The sequence below is a fragment of the Polistes dominula genome, unplaced genomic scaffold (assembly GCF_049000335.1).
Source record: "Polistes dominula isolate Pdom_NZ unplaced genomic scaffold, Pdom_raw_medaka contig_18, whole genome shotgun sequence".
NCBI classification, from domain to species: domain Eukaryota; kingdom Metazoa; phylum Arthropoda; class Insecta; order Hymenoptera; family Vespidae; genus Polistes; species Polistes dominula.
The window spans coordinates 536,028-555,092 of record NW_028301164.1 but is presented as its reverse complement, the minus strand read 5'-3'; the positions used below and the strand labels follow the sequence as shown (position 1 = coordinate 555,092).

The window sequence follows — 19,065 nt, the reverse complement described above, 5'->3', positions numbered from 1 at the left end:
TATACTAATTCGACCGGCGGGTGCATTCAAAATTTATTGGCGAAGTCTATACGAAACGCACCCTCCAATTTTTCCATCCCACTCTTAAGCCTTACCACCACCAAACCACCCCCAACCTCAACCCTCTCTCTTTCTATCCGCTGTCTTTCTGCTTCTTTTTTTTCTCTTCGTTTTTCTTCTTTTCTCGTTTTTTTCCCCTGCTCTCTTTCCCTTTTAGAGATAGGCTTGCGTTCCTCCACCGTCGCCCATGCGAACGGCCCGTTCAAAGGGTTATTCATCGTACCCAGGAAGCTCTGGAAATGGTTTTGGCGGGAAAAAAAAGAGATCCGAAGTTGGCCACCTGTTCGTCAGGCGCGAGACGTGTCTCGGAGGTAGTAGAAGAGAGGTAGTAGAAGAGAGGTAGCGCGACGAGGGTGCTTTTTGTTTCGGACTGTGGATGTAGGCTGAAAAGTCCGCCGAGAGCAGGAAGGTGAACGCATCGATGCAGATCGACGGCGATGGTCACTTTGATCGTTTCACGATCTTCTTATTAGTCCTTTGACACCACTACGTTTCGGATCCTGTCTACGTAGAACAAACACATTGATCGACCGGGTTTAGTTCGCTCGATAGAAGAAACAACTAAATTCTTCATTTCTAAATATACCTAATGTTTACAATTAACGAGATTAACGGTACAATCGGTCTAATGGAATTTATGAAAAAGGATAATGTGTTTTCGTCGAAAGTGGGAAACAGAAATAATGCGTTTAGAAACACACGCATTTTTATCGCATTCTACTACAACCTTTCGCTTTAATACTTCTCTCATAGCTGTCCACCTCTCTTTCTCTCTCTCTCTCTCTCTCTCTCTCTCTCTCTCTCATTCTAACTCGGTTCTTTTGTCGTTACCAATGCTTTATGTGAATTGCACTGTAAAATCTCATTATGTTCCCGCGCAATGCGCCCCATTATATCCTACGGTAGAAACACTTTCTTTTTCCTCTTTTTCCTCACTCCCTTTCTCTCCCCCTTCTTTTTTTTTTGTTTTATTTTTTTTTCATTCAGCACACACTGTCATTCTTTTTCTCTTTCATCCTCGCATACAGCACACACACACACACACACACACACACACACACGCAAACAAGAACAGCACGCTCTCTATACTCCTCTCTCTCTCTCTCTCTCTCGTTGTCTGCTACTCTCCCGAAAACATTCCCTAAATTTATTCGCTTGTGTGACGCGCCGGTCTAATTTGTTTCGCTAGAAAACAACGTTTTTCCAACGCGAACGACGACGATGGCCGCTAATTACGCGACGTTCACCCTCTTCTTTCCTCTCTACCCTCCGTCATCCTTCCTCGTCCTCTTTACCACCACCCAGCCAACCTAGTCGATCACCCCGTTCGAATTCGTCGTGTTTCTCTCGTCTTTGGCGTACTGGCAAATTCGATCGTACGTTTCTGTCTATGGCTTTTTCCTACACGTCCGTGCACTCTAGCTAGTACATTTTAACGCGTCAGTCCTTTCGGATTTTAAAAGGGATTTATTTTCATTTGTTCGGGATTAAACTGCGGGACAATTTTTTTATACACACACTGCAGACACACACACACACAAACTTTCTTTTTTCCGATAATGATTTTTTGTCTGGTACGGAAAATTTGTTTAATTGGTAATTCGTATTTAAAACGCGTGACAATTTCGGAATATTAAATATAAGGGAAAAGCTTATTTTTCGAGGTACCGTAGGTTACCTATGTCAATTCTTTCATTTTACGAATATTCATTTGACCCTTTGAATAAACAATACATTTTATTGCAAACACAAAATATTATATTTTTCGTTGTTATAAATTATGAAAATACGATAATTAAAATGTAAGAGAATTCGTATAAATAACGTGCAACAGTTGAAATAATGAAAAATAAAATAATAACACGAGATTGTATAAAACGTCTTTTTCAAATCTTCGAAAATGAAAACCGTGTATTTAATCGATTATTATTAAATGTACAAATATCCAAAATAGTTGTAGTAGTGCACTTATGGTTAGTCGAAAAACGTTATGAGAAAGAAGATACAACGGTCAGGTGTACAGGATGTAAAACTATACCAAGTTGGTTGGTCCACACGATGAAGAAGAAGGCAGGAAAATCTGCAACAGGAAAATGGAAGAACAGGACACCCGTTAAGCTCAGCTTGGTAACGCGAGCGAGAGGTTAATGGCGCGTCGTTGCGTATTCCAGCGGTGTTTGTTTCCTCGCAGTTGGCAATAAACTAAGACAAATGAATGTCCGTAGGCCGGGCCACTATTATTCCTTCGCTCGCTGCTTACATTAAGTTACCTCGCATTAACAACGATGGGAGATATATTGTGTCCATTACAAGCTTGAATTCTCGATGGATCCCTCAATTCAACGTTCGTTTGATTTTACAAAGAAATCAAGAAAGTAGACGACGATAGTAAATAAAGAAAAGGAAAATAAAAAAGAACAAGAACAAGAGAAAGAGAAAGAGAAAGAGAAAGAGAAAGAGAAAGAGAAAGAGAGACACACAGGAAATCATCTTCCAATAAAAATCGCGTTTCTATCGTCGTATCTCAAGAAAAGAGACGTATCAGGAAATTGGAAAAGTTGACGACATCGAGTAAAAATAAGAAGCACCCGTTCGTCGTAAAGATTTCAAATGAAAAAGAACAAGATAAAACAAAAAGAGAAAATGAGATGTAAAAAGTTGCAACACTTTTGTCGTTAACAAAGTGTGTTCCGAAAAGTAAATTCGATTATACTAGACATCGTTGGTACGATCATTCATATAAATATATATATATATATATATATATATATATATATATCTGATTAAAAAAAAAAAAAAAAAAAAAGAAAATAAGAAAAGTGAAATTACTGAAATTTCTTGAGTCATACGGTTATGTGTAAAAGCGTTGAGAAGAAAATCCACTGTGAGTGCACCTCAAATTCAGGCAGAAGAGGCTCAGCTCGTAAAGCACAGGAAGATGCATGCCGGGATATTAAGGCCATTATCGCCGTTGCATATTCATGCAGTATTATAATGAAAATACAGTTTATTACCGAAGATTAACAGCTTCTTACGTCGACGTGCAGTTGCCAGGTAATCTCGGTACTACGTCTGACGTTTAGTCCAAGGAGTTGTTACATTTCCAAATAGTTAGCTATCGGATGATCATCTTGTACCTTCCTTCTACGAATATTTATATCCAATAAAAAAAGTCGACAGTGAAGTATTGAAATCGATACGAATAAGAAAAAAGTTATATATATATATACAAACAAAAAGAAAGAATCCATCGATAAAAAGAATATTCTTTAAAAAGGTGTTGTTATCCATGTGAAAAATCGTGTAAGACGAAAAGTATCGAAGAGTATCATGCTTTTAAGCGACATAAATAATTAAATGATTTATTCTGAGATTCGTTTAGCACCTGACACGAGTAACGATCGTGTTTCTTCGAACGGAAGGAGTAGTATACTAAATGGAAAGAAAAAGATAGAGAGAAGAGAGAGAGAGAGAGAGAGAGGAGGAGGAAAGGGAAAATGAGAGACGAGGAATACAAAGTCATGGCTGGGTCAGGACGAGAAGGTGGGGGATGAGGAGGACGACGAAGAGAGGGATTCGAGTTTAGAGGAGAAGAGGGCTGCTGCTGACTGTTGAAATCTGCATAATATCGGTAATGCTCAAAATGCGAGTCGCGTAGCTACCTGCCTTGCTTACCCCCTCGCTGCTCCAAGCCGCCGCGTCAACTAAAACTTAATTATAATTAATTAATGCGACTGCTAACTGAGGCGACCGGACAAGTATTGACCCGAAGCAACGCGACGCGACGCGACGCGACACGACGCGACCGGGCGTTCTGATTTCATCCTCGACCAATGAAGCATCGATCCTCTTCTATTTTCCCTCACATTTTCTTTCTTATCTTCTTATTTCTCCTTATATTTGTCACCCTTTCTCTTTCTCGTTTCCTTTTCTATTGTCTCCTTTTCTTCATTACTATATATCATGACTCTGAAAGTCTGAAAATCCATACAGACACACAACTATCCTTTCGAATGCCTTAATTTTGATCTTCTTTAGAAGACACGCAGCCAGCGTAATCGTACGACTCTACTCCGGACATAACATTTCCGAGGAAAGAAAGAGAGACAGAAGGAGAAAGAGATAGATAGATAGATAGAGAGAGAGAGAGAGAGAGAGAGAGGGAGAGAGAGAAGAGCGAAAGAGAAGAGAAGAGGGTTGCGTCGGTACTAAGTCCATGGCTCCGTACAGTGCGTAATTAGAAACCTTTGTGCAAAATGAATACTGTTAATTAACGTACCTAAAAAGACATTATACACCCCTGGGATGGTAAACTAAATATGGCCTCGGGGCGAGCGTATTACACCGTTCACGGTGTAAATAAGCGATTTGCGCTTGCCATCTCGTTTCGAGCTTTTCTCCTTTTCTTCCTCCTTAGTAAAACGCGCATTAAATCGTACGTAATTGTTACTTCTCTTAAGATAAAAGAACAAACTTTCGAAACTTGATCGACGAATTTGTACATAATGTGCGATCACATGTAATGTTTTTAAATGTAATACTACTCTGAATTATTATCACGATATATATATATATATATATATATATATATAAAGAGAGAAAGAAAGAGAGAGAGAGAGAGAGAGAGAGAGAAAGAGATTAAAAAATTATCCTCTCGAGTTTTCTTGGAAAGTCGAAATATGCTGCTTTATCGGGAAACAAACAGTACGAATTAAAAGAAGTAGAATTATTCATTGTTCAAGAATAATTCGTAGCACCGTTTATATTAATTCCTCGTTTAATGATTCATCTCCTTTCGAGGCTGTCGATGACGGGCGTAAGGTAAGCTTTTCTTTTTTTCTTTATTATTTCTTTTTCGTTTTTTTTTTTTCATTCTTTTTTGTTTTTTATTATCGTACGACGGTCGTGCCTCGAACGGCTTCATATTAATTGCGGCTTGACTCATTAATTCGTTCGTATTATCTCAGCACCCCGAGCGAGAGATTGCCAGAAACCGTTGGTTCTACTTTCCCTCTTTTTCTCTCGCTCTTCATCTGCATCTCTCTCTCTCTCTCTCTTACTCTCTCGCTTTTCGCGAGTCGACTCGAGTTCGGTGAGCAATTACAATATGAAAGGCGCATAAATCAGCGGCTTTAATTAACGCGTTGTTATTATCATTATGACACCGGCCTGAGATTATAATATCGTCGAATGCTGCTCGAGAATACCTCGGAGCTCGTCGTCCTCGAGATTTCTCTCGTTTCAAAAGACTATCGCCCATTTCTTATTCTTTGTTCAAATTTTACATCGTCTAAATGGAGAGGGAGAGAGAGAGAGAGAGAGAAAGAGAGAGAGAGAGAAAGGCTTCGTTTCATGTTTTTTTTCTTATATTTTCATTTCACTAGTTACAACGCAAATTTATCGCAAATCAGAATATATATATTATACAATAAATTAATCGAAAGTAGGAATAAATTGAAATTACTTACAATTTTTATTGAACTCGTTTATTATCTCGACACGTCTTCTTACTTTCAGTATTCGTTTAGACCTAACCACTCGTCCTTGTCCGTAAACATATGATCAGATCATTGCGATCATTTCGAATACGTTTCTAGGTCAGTTTATAAGCAAGACATACAAACAACACGAATGTAAAAAAAAAAATAAATACGTTGTTAAAAGAAAACGACTTAATAATATCGTTCCCACGACACTTGAATTGAAAAAATAAAATTTTATTAAAATAGGAATAAAGTATTTATAATCGATGACGCGACTAGTATGAAAATCAATGATTCTCATTAACGCTCATTAGTGGTCGATTACTAAGCGATATCAGTAACGTTGACGCTATCAACTGCACTCCGTTACTTGGCAATAAAACGGTAACCCTTAATCGCAAAAACTCCAAACAGGTTTCTCAAACTCGCCTTTTCCTCTAACGGTAAAATTAATGCAACGAACGATCGAATCTCACGCGAAGAAACGTTTCTACGTCCACCTACCGCATCGAATTTCGCGTGTGTGAAAAAACACCATCAAATTATACCTATACCTATGTGCAATGAGTCACTGGATTATTCTTACCCGCCCTAGCTGTAAATTTCAAATAATTGATATTTGTTTGTAATGGAAAGCTTTCAAATACTCATATAGAGCAATCTATTTCTAGATTATTAAACATTCAAAACTGATATACATTTTATTCTTGGAGAAATATAAATTCACACATAAATGATACAAAAAATATTGATTGTATTAAATAGACAATGAGAATACGAATATTCCTGTGACTCACTGCTGCATATGTAACACTTACACGATCTTTTTCTTTCTCATTTGATCCGTTCTTCTTTCGTAAGAAATCTTGTTAAGTGATCTGCCAAAAACAAGAACCGAATTGGGATATTAGAAACGTTGGCGTCGAGAAAAATGTTCGTTCATTTTATTCTACCTACCTATCTATCTATCTATCTATCTATCTATCTATCTACCTATCTACATATCTCTCTTTCTCTTCCACTTCCTCTTTCCTCGTTCTCTTGACGGTGAAACAGTCTGTGAAAGCACGATTTCTCTATTACCGTCAGTTAATAGGGTTTTTAAGAGTCAAGTGGTACCTCGCATCCTCGGAACCGTGACGAGGGTGTGTGTAGGAGGAGGTCGTTCGATTCGAGAAGGGTGGATAGAGAGAGAGAGAGAGAGAGAGAGAGTAGAGGAAGGGTGTAGGGTGGAGAAGGGTACGTCGTTCTGGTCACGAAAGGGATGAAGAGAAGAGGAGAAAGGGATGGGTATCGGAAGATTCAAAAGCAGAGCCAATAAGTGGAATTCGCTCGCGCGCGCGATTTTATGCCATTGACTATATGCGTAAACTCCTATGTGTGTACTCTGTATCTATGTTTATGTACACACTCACACACACTCACGTGAGTTCGCACATATATCTCTATGTGCATATACATTCACATTTATACATACGTATACTCGGAGAAGAAGAGAATCGGGTGGCCGTAGAATTTCAGAAACATCGCTCACTCGATACTCATAATCAAGTAATCACAGATGATGCGAGTGGTACGTTTCAGCTATCAGCTAATTCTCCTATCGATATGCCGCGCCTCTTAGCCAGGGGTTCCCAATCGTTCCTATAACTGGCCTTGTTCGAACGAATTTAACTCTGCTTATATTCGCATCTTTATCTACCAATAATATTCCACATAGATCTCTTTCCTATCTGAGGACTCTAATTTTATTAACTAATACTGAGCAACGCTGTCGTGTTTTTTAATTAATCGAATTATTGAACTGTATCGCAATCGAATTGAATTAAGTTTCGACGTTGCGTGGTGTAATCTGGAAGAGCGCAATTTTCTGTCATTATTGTAGTATCTTTCTTCCTTTCTTCCCCCTCTCTATCTATCTATCTCTTCTTCTTCGTTGTTTATTCGAACTTTGTCTAATTCGTAATACGTATCATCTCTCTTTTTCTCTTTCTTTAATTATACTTTATTACCAGTGTTAGAGTCAGTCTATCCTTTTCGCACTCTAACTTATCCGTCGTTCTTCACCCTTCGACTATTGGGTTGTCGTAGGAAGGTAGACCACCCTTTTCCGACACACGCAGGAAAAGCGAACGCGATCGAGCACGCAGGCAAGCAAGCAAGCAAGCAAGCAAGCAAGCACGCAGAGAATGGTACCTACTACCTACCTACCCGTACCTACAACGTGCATACGAGTTAGCTATATCGACTCTGCACCACGTGCTTCCACTAATTACTTATCCGGCTGTATATCGAAGTACGAAGCGCGCCACATACGGGCGTTACTCTACCGTTATCCGCCTTTTCGAGTAGTTCCGCATGACGTCACACCGACGACGTGCTATAGGACTATATTCCTCAATCCTTGGTCGTCTACTACCTAATATCATCTCCTTTATCTTCAAATCGTATGCTATTGTCCTCGAATAGAGAAAGTTGATTTTCTAAACGCACACACATATACACTTGCACGCATATGCATATCATACGTTTCCACGTCACATTCGATATTAATTATCTCATCACGAGAGCACTTAATTACGTTCTAATGGAGATGTAAATATATCATTTGATATTCGCTTCTATTATCTACTACGATAACTATACTTAATTCTTCATATTAACTAGTAGATTATCATTACATTTTTTAACAGATAAAGTCTTTAATATTTACATTAGAAATAGAGAGAAAGAGAGAGAGAGAGAGAGAGAGAGAGAAAATTTGGTTCTAAAAATATACTCGAGATACAAGTAGAATGTTAGAAATTCTTGCTGGAAATAGAATTAGAGAGAATAAGACGATGGAGGGATAAGAAAACTAAGAGAAAAAAAGAAAAAAAGAAAAAAAGAAAAAAAGTAAAAAAGTAAAAAAGATAGACAAAGTCGAGAAAGAAAAGTAGAGAGGAAAAGCGGAAGGGATTGGTCTAACCAAACTTAATTGAATCCCAGTCCGAATGTATAATATGTAGACTGGCTGCATAACGTCGTGAAACCAGCAGAGGTTCTCACATTAGTCTGACGTCTGGCATACGTCGTTGAGAAGGTTCCTAGTGTAAGGCCGAATTCTGAGAACCGTCCGCGGAATTAGATATACAATAATGTAAGCAGAGCCCGTTGCGGTGTAAGGGTTGGTGGTAAGGTCATGTATATTCATACATCGGTCGACCCACCTCCGATTCTCTCGCTTAACCACCCTCGCGTGGTCCTCCTACCCTTCTCGTCCTCTTTCTCTCTTTCTCTCTTTCTCTCTATCTCTATCTCTATCTCTATCTCTATCTCTATTTCCACCCCCCTCCCAGCTACACCCCTCTTTAAGGAGAGAACTAAACAACGGCAGTACGAATAGATTTACACCGCGTCCGCACACGGTTTACGACTTGTGCTAAGATGTCGGTGATAAAGAATATTCTGAATATATTCCGAATAATATGTTTGTTCGATGACACGAAAGTGATAAAGATAAACCTAATGAAGTATGTATTTTTAATGCTAAAGATAATAATAAGAACTAATATAAAAGAAACCTTTTCTTATTATTTTTATTATATAAAATATAACCATCGTATTTGACCACGGAACAACGGTAAAAGCAATTCTTTGGAAAGATGTGAAAGGCAATAACCAAAAAGCCTTTGGAGTCTCGCAAGCTCAAAGGCGAATATCGGGGATCATAATGAAGGATTCCATTTACAAGTAAGATTCGAGCGAACGCGACTTCATTACCCACGATTTTACCGCGAGAACCTCTCGCGGCATTCGTAATGAGCGATGGTCATTCATTTTAATATCCATTAAATGCAAATATCCTGCCGTCGCGAACGTTTACTCCTATTTCGAATTATTTCCCCGGATCCTAACCGTAATTAAGCTTTTCGAAGAGACTTCGAAGGAGCTTCCGCTCTCTGTGGAATCGTTATCGGTAATGATTCCTTTGGGTTCCAAGGGTCCGTTTTAAGCGGACATCGTTGTTAACAAAGTTACGATGAAATTATTGCCAACGGATAGCCGAAAAAGGAAGAAAATAAAAAATGAGAATAAGAACCTGGAAAATATAAGGGAGGAAAAAAAGAAGAAAAAAAATAGACGACCTTCCGATAATGTTCAAAGTAAAAATCAGACGCGACACGTTCGAATACCAAAAGAAAGAGACTGAGAGAGAATGAGAAATGGGAGGGGGGTGGGGGAAAAGACTTTTCTCATATACCGAAACGACGCTCTTTACAGACTCAACATTCTACAATCTTATCGTTCTTCTATCATCTTATCGTTTAACGATCAAATGAGATTACTCTATATACTATAAAAAAGCTAAAATCTTCAGAAGGTATCTTACAATTTCTATCAATTATAATATTTCTGCAGTTTGTTCTACCGAAAAAATCCACGTTTTCTAATTTCCTTTAATTCGATAACAATGACAATTGAATACCATAATTCAAATATAACGAACGAAATACGATGAAATTATTGCCAATGAATACCCTAAGAAGGAAGAAAATAAAAAATAAGAATAAGAGCGGGAGAAATATAAGGGAAGAAGAAAAATAAGAAAAAAATAGACGACCTTCCGATAATGTTCAAGGTAAAAATCAGACGCGACACGTTCGAATACCGAAAGAAAAAGACAGAGAGAGAATGAGAAGTGGGAGGGGGGTGTGGGGAAGAGACTTTTCTTATATACGAAACGACGCTTTTTACAGACTCAACATTCTACAATCTACCCTTCTATCATCTTATCGTTTAATGATCAAATGAGCTTACTCTATATACTATAAAAAGCTAAAATCTTTAAAAAGTATCTTACAATTTCTATCAATTATAATATATCAACAGTTTATTCTACCGAGAAAATCCACATTTTCTAATTTCCTTTAATTCGATGACAACGACAATTGACTACCATAATCCAAATATAATGAACGAAATAAAACGAACTATTACCACCTGGTAGTCCTTTCAACTATAACACGACAAAAGATTTCTCCTTACAAATGGACTAGACAATCAAAAGTTTTTCGAGAAAACGTTAGACAATTTTTACTGAGTTTATATTCGCGGAAATTCAGTACGACGAGGCTCGCTCGTAAACACACGGTGGAAACGAGGACGAGACCAACCCTTTCCCGCGTGTCCTCGCACCCTTTCACGGCGGCGCCCAGGCCGACTCGGCTGGAACATTAATATCGCGAAATGAAGCTCATTTGCATATAAATAAGGCAGTGGGGTAGGGTGGGTGAGGCAAGGGAGTACGACCAGGATGAACCACCCCCGTCGTTCACCCTCTGTCTCTTTCCTTCTCTCTCTCTCTCTCTCTCTCTCTCTTTCTCTCTCTCGACAGAGCTCGTTCGTTTCTCTCCTCTCCTGAGCCCTTCCCCTTCAGGGCGGCTTCCTTCTCTCTTCGTCCTGATCCTCTCTTCCAACGACCCATGCCTCGCCTCGCAGGAACCCCACCCTCGACTAATTACACTTACAGACAAAGCGGCTCGAGCCGAAGGGTTGGTCGTCGGTCGGTCGGTCGCTTGCTCGCTCGCTCGCTCGCTCACTCGCTCGGCTCCCTGCTACCCCATCATCGTCTCTCTATCTTTGTCTCTGTCTCTTCCGACTCTCCTGATAACACCGGTTCGCAATGACCACGTGATAATTGCAACCCCTTCTACTATCGTTTCCTCGAGGATATTCATCGTACTAGAACGGTCGCTTTACTTTGAGACTAGTAAACTGTCTAAACCTAATCGATCTAACGATTCGTGAACTGGACTGACAAGGAAATTCTACGAATTTTACCAAGAGAGAACGGTTTCGTTCAATTGTAAATAACTGCGTCATCCTGCAATCGTTAGAACCCTTGCTGTATATATACATAGATGAATTGACAAGAAGAAAAACGTTGAAAAAGAAAGAAAAAGTCTGAGAGATTAAAGCAGCTTTTCTTTTTTTTCTTAGATTCCTGAGATCCTAGAATCAAATAAGCCATTCGGAATATATTCCTGAGCCCGTCTTTAACAAGATCAAGGTTTGAATTCGATGAGAAAATCTAAGGGTCGTAGGAGAATGCTCGAATACACTGTGGAATTGGAAAAAAAGGGGAAAGAGTAGTAGTTGGGGAGGGGAGTGGCGTGGGTAAAAAAAGCGCGTATTACCGATTCCGGAATACGGCCATTAGTCTGAAGTCGGACGGAGTTGGGTGTGAGTTCGAAGGTGTACGTTCTGGTGGGGTGTGTTGGCTATCGTTTATTAAGCGCAAACAGATATTAATGTATTTTTACACGCGGCCACGGGTTTCGTTTGAAAACCGACGACGGTGGCGGCGACGATGGTCGACGCCAGCGACGCCGCTGGCGCGGCTCGCGGGCTTCCAAGCCAAATCCAATTACTTTTATTCGGGCGAAATGAGTGCAGCTAAGTCATTAATACTAATCAATGGACCGGACCGACGGAGGAGGATGGCGAATAGGGAGGAGGAGGAGAGGTAGTGTACTACTCTGCCGTTGCTGCCGCTGCCGCTGTTACCGGTGATTCTCCCTGGTTGGTTGTACTCGTGCACGCCCGCGCGCAAGCACCTACTAGCTTCCCAGGAATTACCCATAACTCAAACGGTCGAAATGACTTTATTGCAAAAAACTTGCGCTTTGCCTCGCGCGCTTTGGCCTCGACTCGCGTCCTATACGCATTGTTAAAGGGCCTCCGCTTGCCCATCGATAAGTAATGTTTATTGTTGCATTTCCAACGACCGACCACCGCCAACCATTCTAACCTACCACCTACCCTCTTCTCTCATCCCCTGTCTCCTGCTTCTTTTACTCTTTTTTTTCTACTCACACCATTGCGACTCTTCTGCACTCTCCCCCACGTATCGTTTTTTAACGTCCTTCCGCCATACGCGTAGAGATATACGTACGTTCCCTCAGCCCCTATTTTTTTTCTTCTCTTTCTTCCACCTCTTCATCCTCTTCATCCTATTCGCCCTTTTCCTCATCCAGCACGAACTCTTCTTTTGCTTCATTTTCTTTCCACGAGTGGGTAGACAACGGAGGGACTGCTACGTATCTCGCGTCTTTTTCGCGTATTAGCGAGTGCTACTTTTTCTTGTGTGACGATATTTTATCGAACGATTATTTCCAAAAATTCAAAGCATCCTAATATGTACCATACAATCTAACAACCTAACACGACGATTTTAAATTTTCTTCCGATAAATTTCTATTTGACTCTAAAATCAAACAATATCGACGATTCAGTGCTTCTTTTATTTGTAATATCGTTTATCTATCCCCATTTGATTTCAGAAAACAAATCACTTTGTCAATATAATTATTTGACAAAGTTTTCAGTAAATTTTTTTATCTTTCAAAAATAAAATTACCTATACTAAAACAAACCTATTGAATACTTAAAACATTTTATTAGATTAATATCCTCATACTATAAATAATAAAGTGAATAAATATTGTTTTATCCTAAATTGTATTAAAGAATACCAGAGAAAGAGATAGCCAGAGAACGAGGAGATGCCGTCAAACGTTACAGTTTATTAATTTATGCGAAATGCCAAAAGCCCGTAAACATACGTTTCTACGGCTTTATAGATACATTCCTCTCTCCCTCTCTTTTTATACATACATACATACATACATACATATATCGTTTGCGCACTTTTACAAGCAAAATGGTCGGGGTACCCGCGCATTCCACTAATCCCCCTCGACTCGTCCATTTAATATGGGAGGAGAGGGGCAGTAGAAGAGGGTTTGTGATGGTCCAGGCAGCCATCCCACTACTCTCTATAGTCATTTACGAATTTGGCTTAAAAAAAAAAAAAAAATTAAACTACCTCGTAGGTGTGTACCCGAATGCACTACCATTCCTCCTATTTTCGTTCGTTACCTATCGAACCGGGGCTTTATCTATTTTTTATGTAATGAAATGCCTTGTGCAGGTAACATTGGTTTTTAGGTAGAGGTAGGTATTTTACAGGGGTAGTAGAACGATTTATATACAAGTCGCGCGCATCCTACGTTACCATCACTTTAACGAAAATTTTAAATCATATATTGCATTTATTTCATTCTTATTATTATATTTTTTTTTCGAAACATTCTTTTCACCAGGTTATATTATAAACAATCGTTATAAACAAAATATAAATTTCATCAAAATGTTATATATTTACACAATATTTTGGTTACTTTGATGAATGTTTAAAAGATGATAATTAAGGATAACAGACTACTCCCCGTTATCCTGTTAAAGGATACACGGAAAGAGAGTTTCACCGCAAAATCCGATATCTGTTAGTCTCTGTCGTTGTCTCTCTCTTTCTCTCTTCTTGTATATCCTCCCGGCGAGTCTTGCGGGTACGTCACAGAAAGCGGGTGAAAGCTTTTCTCAGATTTATTCATGGGGGCCAAGTCACCTGGGGGACACTTTTTCCCGAATTACCCCGGGTGTCGAAGCTCTAAAACGCTTAATCTGTATCCAACTATGGCGATACACGTTCCGGCATATTTCCATGCCATTATGCAAAGAGGCCGCACCGGTAACATTACTCCGTACAACACCAGAGCAGCAGCATCGTGCGACGCTGCTGGAAACCCCCTATTTCCTTCTCTCTTACTCTATTCCTTCCTCTTTCTTCTATGAGCGTATACAGGTATCTATATACATCCCTATCTTTCTCTATGCACTCACGTGTGGTAGTAAAGTATCGTAGCTTGTACGTACTCTCCATCGATTTATTATAATTTAGATTGTCTTCTAAGAACCCGTCTATACATATACCTTCCTATATCTATACATACATATATATATATATATATATATATACCTTAATTTGTATACGTGTGTACAAGTACGTTCTTACGTACTACGTACCTACCTTCATATAGATACATACATACATAGGACACACATACGTGACAGCGTATATCCACTTTAATGCGCCGGGCGTCCGTTAATTATTCCTCGGGTATCCCCGTAAATATGCATGAATTATATATCGCGTTGCACGAAAGCCGAAGAAGGAGAGATAGGGACAGGTCATTAATATATTTTTTTTTTCTTCTTCTTCTTCTTCTTCTTCTTCTTCTTCTTCTTCTTCTTCTTCTTCTTATGCCTCTTTCTTTCTTCCCCCTTTCTCTGTTCTTGCTTTTTCTCTTTCCTTTTCTCAATCTTTCGTTTTTCTTTCCCTGTGAACGATCACTACGTAGGACACCTAATATACAGAGGCGAATCCTCGTCATAATTTTACGTAATACCTAGTTCTCCTCTCGTTCATCGTCGATCAAGCAACATGTCCTCGGTTAAATGGACCTAGCCAATTCGAACCGCAAAAGGCTATCGTGCGAAATTTACGATCGGCTTTGCGAATCAGGAGATTGTCGAGAAAATGACATCGATTTGTGTCACCGATACCTTGGCTCATTACTTCTGGCTACACGAAAAGGACGAATAAGATCTACGCTTTGATAATCAATTCAAATTAACAACAACTGTTACCTATTCGATACGACCAATTTTGTTCTGGCTAATTTTCTAGTCTCTTCTTGTCTATGTCATCTATTAGTAGTTCGAATCTCTCTCTCTCTCTCTCTCTCTTTCTCTCTCTCTCTCTCTCACTCACATTTGGAGTAACGATCGTTGATAATAATGATAAAAAATAAAAAACAAAAAAAATGAATATAAAGAATGACATAGCTCGAACAAATTTTTAACGACGATCGCACCTTTCACTGATAATTTTGGTATTCTGCCTTCCTCTCAACATCTCCCTTTCTCCCTTTCCCTTTCTCTCTCTCTTTTTTTCTATTTCTATCTCTCTGTTGCTCTCGCACACTCTCTCACACATTTACAATGATCGAATTTATCCTTTTTTTTTCTTTTTTCTTTTTTTTTCCCCCTATTTCGGATGTCTACCATTATTTCGAAGCGAAGCATTTATACCTATATGTGATAGCTAGACCGTGAATGATTATTAATCAATTTTCAGCGTTAAACGTGCCGCCGCAATAAAAAGCGTGGTACGTTAACGAACCACGCGCGTATAATTGAGCATTTTGGCGAGAATGATTGCAAGCTTGTGCTAAAACCTTTGCGTGCTCGTTCGATTGATTTTGGATAGAAAGAGGAAGAGAGAAATAGAAAGTATATGTGTGTGCGTGTGTGTGTGTGTGTGTGTGTATGTGTGTTAGAGAGAGAAAGAATGAGGCAGAAAAGGGTGAACAAAATGTCCCGAGCCTCTATTTTTCAATGGATAGAAACGGTGAGATACATCATGACCACCAGTACAAAAGTTAATAAGTAATATGAACAAAAATTCTATAAAAAAAAGAACTCCTCGCAACTCTTGTTTCAGGATAGCGACAGGAGTAGCGTTGGAAGTCCAGAACCAGCAACAGGCGCTATGCACGAACACCAAATGATGTTGGATGATATAAAAAATTCTCGAAAAAGACGACGGACTCCGTCTCCTGAGAACTTGCATCAAGCTAAACGGGCAGCTGTACCACAAGCACATATTAATGGAACCAGTAAGAATCAGAAAACAAAAATTAATCGATAAATCGATCGAGATTGTTTACTTAATATTTTTGTGTGTGTATTACAGTGGCTGCAATGGTTACTCTTCAAAATTTACAAAATTTAGAAAATCTACAGAATTTGGAGAGTCCCGAATCGGCGACAGGATCGTTGCACGAGCATCAAATGATGATGGACGATGTAAAAAATTCTCGGAAGAGACTGAGAAGCCCGTCGCCGGAAAATCTTCATCAGGCGAAACGAGCTGCGGTAGCGCAAGCTCATCTCAATGGAACTAGTAAGTAATGAAATTTATTTATTTACGATAATTTATGAATGAGATATTCGAATGATTCGATGTTAAATAAAAAAAACAAAATAATTTCAATTACAGTGGCCGGTATGGTGACATTACAAAACCTTCAAAATCTAGCGAATCTTCAGAATCTTCCACAAGTTGCATCATTGGCAGCCGGTCTTCAAGGAATGACAGCAGGACTAAGCAACAACCAGCTGATCAATACTCCTTTAAATCTAACCGTTAGCTCATCAGGTAGATATAACATTAATTTTCTAAATAATCGAATATACCTAAATCGCTGAGAGATAATATGAAATGCGTTTTATTATTTTTCTTTTTGCAGGAGGTACTGCGCCAACAGCTTCGAGTACAACATCAGGACCACATCTTTTGCCACCAAGTCCAGCGCCAATGGTGACGTTACCTCAGTTATTGTCTCAACCACAACCAGTGGCAATGCCACAGTTCATCCTAATGTCCGGTCAATTGGTTCAGGGTCTTCAAGGAGCCCAACTTTTAATTCCTACTTCTCAAGGTAAGTTCGTTGTTTGATAATTTACCATTGGTTCCAGGTAAATGATATTTTCTAATCGATAAGATACAGTGAAATGTAGGAATACATAATAATAATAGTAATAATAATATTGTCCGATCTATGTACAATATATATATATATATTATTTATATCGACTATCTCTGGTTAATTTCAACGAAGGCTGACCAGTCGGCCATACTTAGTAGTGCTTCTAGATCGCCTCGGCAAGCATAGGGCAAACTCTGCAACTAATTTCAATGTATAATTAACGTCTCACTACCCCATTCCAACCTTACAGATCCTTGTCCCACCCATAGCTGCTCTTTCCCCGTTCTCCTTTCCTTGGTCCCGCCCTCCGAACTATCCCTTCCCGCCCGGCTACTCGAGCTGGACATCAGCTTCGCGGATTCGGCGGCTATTATATCGATTGTGGTCCACACTAACTTCGTTTCTACCAAGTTAAGTTCCTATTCTGACAATCGAGGGGCACAGAGAGAGGGTTGAGGATACGAAGAGTAAAGGAGAGAAAGAGAAGAGGTAGAAACGTAGACGGAGAGAAAGCAGCTTAAGTTGATTGAAGTTTCAGACCGAGACGAATTGATTAAAATAAAATAAGTGATTGTATTAGAGTCAATGGTGTTTATGTCTTTCTCTCTCTTTCTCTCTTTCTCTCTTTCTTACATCTAAGAAAATACTTGTCAAATATTTCTTTGTAGCTTCAACAAATATTTCTTAAACAAGTATTTATCTAAACACTATAGAGAAATGTTAGAAATAAAAGAAAAAGATGTAAAACTTTTCCGACTTACTATTCGTTATCGTAAACCATAATCGGATTGTCAGTTGACATTAACTCAGAACGTGAAACTTTTATGGCTGTTCGGAATACAGGATTTGCTTAGCTCGGCTATAGGTACCAACACGGGTACGTACTCATGATCAGTAATCATATTAAGCGCGTGTACAGGGTAATCAGATTAGCGGAGCTGGAGGTAATCCCGAAACTATTCTAAGTATGATTAGGCGTCCTTCTCGCAGCCCAGTCCAGGGCCAGTACCTGTACCCACTATTAAGATGACGATAATAGTTTGCCAACTACGCTAGCCTGGGAGGTTACCTGCCCTATGGGTTGCCTAATAATCCCTCTATGAGACTCTGATAACTTTACTATCCATCCTGGATCAACGACGCGTGGATTAGCTACATAATGGAAACGAAGTGTTTATCGAATTGGAGAATGTTTTTAAGATTTAATATACCTTAAGTAACATTTTAACCAAAGTATACTTTACCGAGTTAACTTATTTAAGTATAGCATATTATAGCATAGTTTTCTCTATTTAGGTATAGCAACGCAAACTATATTGACCATTCCCGTAAACCACGTTACGAATAATCAAATGGTTAACTTGGCACTCAGCAATGGTCAAGTAGTTTCAACGACGTTGGCAAATCTTCAATCGATCGCCCAACCTCAAAATATGTTGAACACGCCAACGAGCAACGGTAAGAGAGCTTATCTTTCTTCTTAATAATTATAGCACGTAAGATTCTAACAAAAAAATAAAAAAAACAAAAACAAGAAAATTCTAAATCCTTGTAAATAAATTCGTTTGATATATCCCTTCGCATCTGAATAGCTAATTTTCTTACGCGAATCATGTATTATTATTCTTCCCTACATTTAACCCAATTTGATAACAAGGTACAAAGTGTATTTCCTCGAGTTACTATAAACGTTAGACTGAATGTGTGTGCACGCGCGCGCGTTTGTTTGTGCGTTAGTTCCGACAAGTCCGAGTCTGGCATCGGGATTAGGCTTGAATCCCGCAGCACTGCCTCACCTTTTGAGCAACAGTTCGGCGAGCCAGCAGCTTCTGAATGCAATGCAACCCCAGCAGCTGCTTCAGGCAGCTCAAGCGGCACAAGCTCAGGCAGCGCAAGCCGTCCAAGCTGCCCAGGCTTCTCAACAACCACTTCTCACAACGTCACCGCAACAGCACAGCCATCGACATGGCTCGCACATGAATCATTATACGGTAAGTGAAGCTAACGCTCTACCTCGTTCAATATCGTTACGTGTCTTACACCGGTAATGTAAACGTGGTTTTGGAAATCGCTTTAATCACAAA

At 39.3% G+C, this 19,065-nt stretch overlaps 1 protein-coding gene across 1 annotated transcript in view; it reads left to right on the top strand.

Annotated features, from left to right (window-relative positions):
• pdm3 (POU-domain protein pdm3) overlaps positions 1–19,065 on the top strand; it is a 130,827-nt gene that overhangs the window by 96,604 nt on the left and 15,158 nt on the right. The window contains 6 exon segments of the mRNA XM_089178955.1: positions 15,934–16,108; positions 16,186–16,395; positions 16,492–16,650; positions 16,742–16,933; positions 18,278–18,439; positions 18,719–18,972. Of these exon segments, the coding sequence (XP_089035081.1) occupies positions 15,934–16,108; positions 16,186–16,395; positions 16,492–16,650; positions 16,742–16,933; positions 18,278–18,439; positions 18,719–18,972 (1,152 nt within the window).